General features: G+C 32.0%; 1 protein-coding gene across 1 annotated transcript; it reads left to right on the plus strand.

The window, feature by feature from the left end:
* Nucleotides 1–189: 189 nt before the first annotated feature.
* Nucleotides 190–6,521, plus strand: LOC125039591 (transcription elongation factor SPT4-like). Its single transcript, XM_047633719.1, has 4 exons — nucleotides 190–309; nucleotides 3,471–3,577; nucleotides 3,790–3,845; nucleotides 4,936–6,521. Exons 1-4 carry the CDS (start codon nucleotides 247–249, stop codon nucleotides 5,052–5,054), a joined length of 345 nt encoding a protein of 114 aa, XP_047489675.1. The 5' UTR covers nucleotides 190–246; the 3' UTR covers nucleotides 5,055–6,521.
* Nucleotides 6,522–7,500: the final 979 nt, after the last annotated feature.

Below are 7,500 nucleotides of genomic sequence, written 5' to 3' on the forward strand. Positions count from 1 at the left end.
CACATTCCCTGAATGTTCTCTAATGTTTTCTGCCAGTATGCGTAGGTTTATTCATGTATATATATGCTTTTATATATATATTAATTTATTTATGAATACACCTTGGCATTATATGTATGTGAGGTTTGCATTTTACATCCACTCTCTCTCTGTCGTCAATTCTTTACATTGACGCTCCCTCAAATATTGCTTTGTAAACAACAGCACGAGAGAGATTAGCGAAAGCGGCGCTTTCATTTAAGAATTATGGAGAATATCCCAAAAGATTTACGAGGACTTCGGTCTTGTCTTGTCTGCTCGCTTGTGAAGGTAAGAAATATAATTGTGTTACTTTGTGATAATGTTTACTTTTGATATGTTCGGATGTGCGGTAAGTTTAATAAACAGCAAATGTTTCGTTTCTAGACTTTCGAAGCCTCCCGTTCGCCGCCGATATTACCAGTTGATTTGCGCAGGCAGTATTTACCGAAAGCAAGAAAAAAGGAATATTGAAAATCGTGTTACATTTGAGGAGCTTATTAGTCAGCTAAGGCTATTTTGGAAGATATGGCATATGCACACCCGGGATTTAATTTTGGTATCATAATGCGATGTCTGTTGAGTTCTGGTTGCGCGTTCACAATTCTCGAACTCTGCTGTAATCACAGTGGCAGTTCCCCAGGAGGGAGCTGCCATCCCCCAACCCTTACCCTGGAAAACAAAGAATGCTCCATGTATTCACAGCAGGAGAAAGCATCGGCCAGACTCGGCATCACTCTACCCTGCCATGGGTAGAGCAAGAATTCCACAGTGCGCATATGTGACTATAACTCCTGTAAAACTAGTCAATAGACATTGCTTTAGTTTACCCTAAATATAGTCACTTTGTTCATTTTTACACTTATCCCTGATTGCTTACCAGAAGACTAGGGTGTGGTTTACACTAGGCCAGTGATTATGGCACACAGTCAAATGTATATTACAGTATGTCACCAGTCTAACACATTTTTGACTAATGAATTGGTGATTGATGAAAATGTTGATGGTTTATGTCTACTAGAAGAAAGGAATGAATCAAAGTATGTGAGGGAGATGATGCAGTTATTTTTTTTTATTATGACAGTTGGGCCTTCCCGCACAACATATCATCATATTTATTGTGTGATGAGTGCTGAGAAGGAATCTGATGATCATTCCATTGTAAGGCACAGGTGATAATCTTGTGATAGCAGGTGAGGTCATGAAATTTATCAGGGAAATTGTGGGATAAAATAGGATGAAATAAGAAGAATATAGAACAAAAATGTGTAAAACCACACACACAAAAAAAAGGCTAATGAAACTCCTTTGGACATATTTGCCACCTTTGAAAGTCTGTGAACTGACACACCAATTTAAAAAATACTACGGGAATCCAACCCATCATTCAGTAAAATCTACGGAATTCACACCATCCAAAGTTCCTTGTGGTAATCGTACAATATGTCCTAACCAATAAAACCCAACCTGATAGGATTTATACAATATGATCTATATATTCCCAGTGGTGGAAATGCACGTGCAGAATAGCATAAATAACTATTATTAAAACATGTTTAAGAAGTATAATAAAAGTAAAAGAATGCATTAGATATATCAAGTAGGAAAAGCTAGTGTTGATAATTACAAATGATAGTTTCACAAGTGCTTACTAATACAGGAATTACTTGACAGATTGTGGTAATGAGTTATGAGGTCATAGTAGTTTATATCATTGCAGTGTAAACATGATGAGGGACATAGAAAAGGATGGATTGATCTTTTCTCTTCTCAGTCATGTGTCTCCTTTATCTTCTATTTGTGCACCTGTTGCCATACATGAAAAGTCTCAGTTTATGTAAAGGTAACCATTCCATACACCAGTGACTTGAGAAAGAAATTATACATATATATATTGTTAGCAAACAAGACTGATTTCAGGTATCTGCTCTAGCTAGTGGTCATTTCAGAGCTTTCCAAGACAAGTGTGAATCATGTATCATGTCCCATGTAGAATGTAATCTCAGTTTTACTTTGTGTTTTATACTAGTTAGATATCAAAATGCTTTTGTATGTGTATGTATATACATAATTTACTGTTTGTATTATTTTGGGGTATGTAATTTTACCCATTACTCTGCTGCAGGAAACCAAATTTTGGTAATAGTATTGATAATGAACATTACCATTATTTGTACTGGAAGGGATACTGAAAAGGTCTACTGGGAATGCAAATTATTGTTGTCACTTTGGTTATAGCTATTATACATATATCTTACTCTAGTCATTCCATGTTGCTTAACTGTTTTACCAATATATTATATTATCTGAAAATCTGTTTAGATAATGTAATCTCTAACTATCCTTTCAATCTTATCAAATATTTTGAACTGCCACTATTTGGGACTTGATATTTGTGCTCATGCAAACAAGCAGGGTATATATAAAAAAAAGTGAGTTAAACTCTGTGGTACTTCCACAATTCTTGCACATAACATCTCTCATTGAATTACTCTGCAGAGAGACCTGTGTGAATAGCATTCAAACATAGTTGTGGACTTAATAGCCAATTGTAGGTTTACCTTTACATTCTACAGGTTATTTTATACATAAACATGTTATTTTTTGTGTTGATTAATGTTGTAACCTTTGCTTTTCTCTGCTTCACCACAGTTCTTATTAGAAGATAATAATGATAATATTTTTAGGCCCTATCACACTAGCACTCTTTTCTTCAATTTTGTTTGTTTTCATGTGCATCGCATGAAGATAGTAGTAATGGTTTTCATTTTACTAATTTCTGTCTTGACATTGTGCTATGGAGGATCTATACTGCTAGATTGTTTTTATTAACAAATAACATAAAATTATTTTGTGGAAAGCGTAACCTAATATCATAGAATGTATCGTTTTACAATATAGTAGTCTCCTTAATGTAATGATATTTATTTAAAATAATGTGTGAAATTGCTTGTGTGAATATTACAAAGTAATTCTTGGTTTATATGGGTGTCCTGAAAAAGTGATAGTACCTTTACAATGAAATTTACCAGATAAATAAGAAATAAAATAACAGTTGTATGTGTACTGCTATGTTTGTTGAAATTAATTTTAATCAAGAGGATGACCTTTGTAAGTGCAAGTACAATTTACTACTAATTTTACTGATATTAAAGAAATTTACAGGTATTAGATAACTGTACTGGTATTCACACTCCAAATCCCTAGAGATGCATATATGTATGTGTGGTCATGCATTTGTAGAACTATAGCTGATTATGGATCTGTTGGGAAGTGGCCACAAATAAAGGTGACTAACTGTGGTTGGTATTAGTAAAAAAGTGGGTAAAGAGATCAATGGCATTATTCACGATATATCTCATGATGTATTTTATGATCATCTGTTGCAAAGTCACTCCCTTTGTTCTAGATCTATATACAAATGTGCTCAATACCTTTACCTATATTTTCAGACACTAGACATGTTTGAAACTGATGGATGTGACAACTGTGATGAGTTCCTAAGAATGAAGAATAATCGGGACCAGGTCTACGACTGCACATCCTCTAATTTTGATGGGTAAGTTGAAGATGGTTGAATTTCTCCAGTACAGCAGATAAAATGGTGATGTGTTAGTGATTATTACTAGGTAACTGTAACTCTTAATGAATCTTTAGAATATTTAAACTTGAAATAATATCAGGAATATGAGCAGAATGGTATTTTATGCTTTCATCATTATATTTGATTGAATAAATTTGCTAGTACACCTAAAACCTTTAATTTTTCAGATTTATTGCCCTTATGAGTCCAGAGGATAGTTGGGTTGCCAAATGGCAGAGAATTAGTGAGTATCAGTTTTTTTTTTGAATACCTATAACATTGGAATTTATATACATGGAAAATATATGGATTTTTTTATAGATGAGAAGTGAATGTCAAGCAGAAAAAATTTTGAGGTTCCCCTAATAGTGAAAATGAATAGGGTTGGTTAACAGGATCATGTGTAAGCACTACTTGCAACAAACATATTTTATGAAAAAAAAAAAAAATATATATATATATATGTATATATATGTATATATATGTATATATATGTATATATATGTATATATATGTATATATATATGTATATGTATATATATGTATGTATATGTATATATATATGTATGTATATGTATGTATATGTATATATATGTATATACATATATATATAGATATTTATATATGTATATATATAGATATGTATATATGTATACATATATATGTTTGTACATATATGTATATATATAGATATGTATATATATATAAGATTCTTATTTATTGACAAATAACATGAACAAATAATGTGAAATGTCTCTGCACATAGATGGCTCTGCTAAGTGCTTAGCCACAAAGAAGTCAATTAGTAGACCTTGTGACCTTACCTGATTTGAATTGGAGGGAAAAATTATTTTTAGTGCTATGAATATCGATGGTGTTATTTTTATTATAAACATTATAATTACTATAATGTTATAAACATTAGTAACAGCAAAATAAGATAACGTAAAATATTTTTGTAAATCAAAGAAAAGGGTAAACTGGCGGGACAGGCAGTACTAGTAACTGGCTCATTGGTGACAATACAAGTGTAGCCATCTATGTGTAAAAATAATCAAACAAGTAACTCACAGTGGGCATAGCAAGTACGTGTACGTCATGCCCGTCGGCATTGGGTTATGAAGCAGACTCTGCTTCAGAGTTGATAAAAAATCATCAGAATTTTTAGCCCCCCTCCCCCCCCCCCCCCACACACACACACACACACACTCAGGAATAGAATTTGGTATAAACCAGACAGAAAGGATTATTCTATTTGTTCATACCATGTACTCAGTGATTCTGTAATCAAAGTGAGTCTGGGGCATTTTTTATATATATTTATTCAACCACAGATCGCTGCTGCCGCGGAATGTATGCCATCTCTATCACTGGACGACTGCCAGCTTCTGTCATTAGGGAGATGAAATCCCGTGGAATTAAGTACAGGCAAAGGGATATGACAAAATTGTAATTTAAGTGTAGTTGTATTGTGAGGGCTAGTGCTCCTTATCTAACTTAAGGCAGATTTATTTTTTACATGTAATTTTTCAGAGTGAAGTCTGATTCACATGTTTATATTGTGTGAAACTTGAAAACAGCACTTCCAAAACGTTCTTAATTTTTGTAATTCCGTCATTGTTTCAGGACTTAATTTTCATAGACACTTTGGTCTAGTTTTTAGAGAGCCCAATTTTGGATATTCATGCATACAGACAGGGATGGTTCTGCAGTTTCACTAATGTAAAGTTAACTTTAGAGATTGTCGTTTTCAGTATCTTTTATACTTTTCATATCTTGCATGTTTATATCTTTTGAAATATCAGTTAATGAAATAAATCAAAAGAATGTGCGAGCACAGTTTGGAATCCTTCATTTTTGCAAAGAAGGAACAGCATGGACAGAAAATGAAAATCAGAAAAGATACATTCTTTTAAAATCATTATTAATCATGTAATTATAAATGGTATTTTGAAAGTATCCTTTTATAATTGTGTTTTTTTATCCTAGCCTCTAACATTCAGCAGTCACCAACATATAGTATAGAACAAATATCATTATAATTGTCATTTAGTGTTGGATCTTGTAAAATATATTTTACTGTTATGACATTAATTATAAACTAGCTCGAAAGTAAGCATTTTTGTGAATGAAAATTTAGATTTACAGTTTTCTTATTGTATACAAATGTTAAATGATTAGCAAAAGTGTTGGTTATCAGCAAAAAGACTCCTTATTTCACAAATTTGATTGATATGATTATAACGTATAGTATCCTTCACTAAATGTATTACACACCTTTATGTTCGTGCATGTATGGTCATGATGGTTACCCACTCTAGAAAATGCTAGATATTGGTGGTTAATTGCAGCTTAAATCATGTTTAGATGAATTTATTAGAATACCAGAACTTCACACTACACTTTGATACTGATGCATTTTTATATAAGAAATGAAGACAGCAATATTATACGCAATTCAGGTTACTACTATGATATTAGCTGGCAGTAGCAGAGATCAAGAGCAGGAATATCACTTCAGCTGATATTGTCATTGTAAGCACCATAGATCATGGTCATTGTATTCCTTATATATAGTTTCATGCAAAGAATGAATGAGTTCAGATACTGGAAATGGTGGTTTAAAGGAAATGAAAGATCACCCCCCCCAAAGATTCTAGAGGTGACCAATGCCTTTCTTCCAAACAGGTTATCAAATTACCTGTGTGGTAAATATCCAAATATTTTAACTGACAGTTATGACTATATATGTGTACGTATCTATGTGTATGTATACATATTGCCAATCTCAATGTATTCATTCAGGTGTTTAAAGTAAATATTATAGTCTCCCTAACTTATTACATGTTTTCTGTGTTTAATAGAGTTTCCCTCGGATTTTATGATCTTGTAATACGAAAATAAACATGAAAACTATTAAAATGTCTTATTCAATCATTAGTATATTGTAATTGCAGATTTCACAAATAGCAGAGGCTCAGTGATTTAATAGGAATTATTTGTTTCGTCTCAAAAAAAAAAAAAAGAAAAAAAAAATTATAACACAAGAAACAAACTTTAACATGTCAATCTTTCCTGAACAAAACCCTACTCTCATCCATGCACCATTACAGGTAATATTTAGAGAATTCTTTATGATTCAAAAGCGTGGCTACTAAAAATGCCCCCCCTCCCCCTTCCTTTAAAAATATTTGTGTCATTACATTTATTCTACAGTTTACAGATTGTGTGAAAAAAAAAAGAAATGCGCAAACGCTCTTAACCTACATTACTATTTAATATTCAAATTCAATAAATACTTCCAAATGTGAAATTTAAAAAGAAAAAGAAAGAAAGAAAGAAAAAAAAGAAAAACATTATGATACGGAAAATCAGCACATCATATTTATATTTTTTTCAATATAAATAATTCAGTCCCACTTGATTCCATGTCGTTGCCTGACAAAAGAGGTCCATTAATTTCAACAACTTGAGTTTTAACAACATTTCCTCCTAAAACTCTTAAAGAGCCTGGCGTGAGAGCGATAGATTTTTAATATCAAGGGTCCGTTGGCTCTAACTTTATTACATGTCTATAATTCCGTAATTACTCATAAAGTTCTAGACTGAAGGCGGAGTAACAGTTCAAGGAATAAATTGTATGTAATTCTAAAGTTCGTAAGATTAAATAGCGGGACACGCTTACGAGTTCGTAATTTTCATCGATCTCTTGTGTTGGTGATATTTGTAGAAGATGACAACGGTAATTATAATGATAATAATAGTAATAGTAATAATGACAATACTACTACTAATGATGATAATGATAATTATAATAGATATAGCGATATTGATAGCGATAATGATTATAATAATTGCAGTAATGATGATAATAATGATAATAATAATAATAATAATAA

The sequence above is a fragment of the Penaeus chinensis genome, chromosome 27, assembly GCF_019202785.1.
Source record: "Penaeus chinensis breed Huanghai No. 1 chromosome 27, ASM1920278v2, whole genome shotgun sequence".
Lineage (NCBI taxonomy): Eukaryota > Metazoa > Arthropoda > Malacostraca > Decapoda > Penaeidae > Penaeus > Penaeus chinensis.

What these genes read in the sequence shown, in the direction of transcription:
- LOC125039591 (XM_047633719.1), top strand. Translation starts at nt 247, where the DNA reads ATGGAGAATATCCCAAAAGATTTACGAGGACTTCGGTCTTGTCTTGTC. An exon ending in TTGTCTGCTCGCTTGTGAAG is followed by an intron (nt 310 to 3,470) that starts GTAAGAAATATA and finishes CTATATTTTCAG; the next exon opens with ACACTAGACATGTTTGAAAC. An exon ending in TGCCAAATGGCAGAGAATTA is followed by an intron (nt 3,846 to 4,935) that starts GTGAGTATCAGT and finishes ATTCAACCACAG; the next exon opens with ATCGCTGCTGCCGCGGAATG.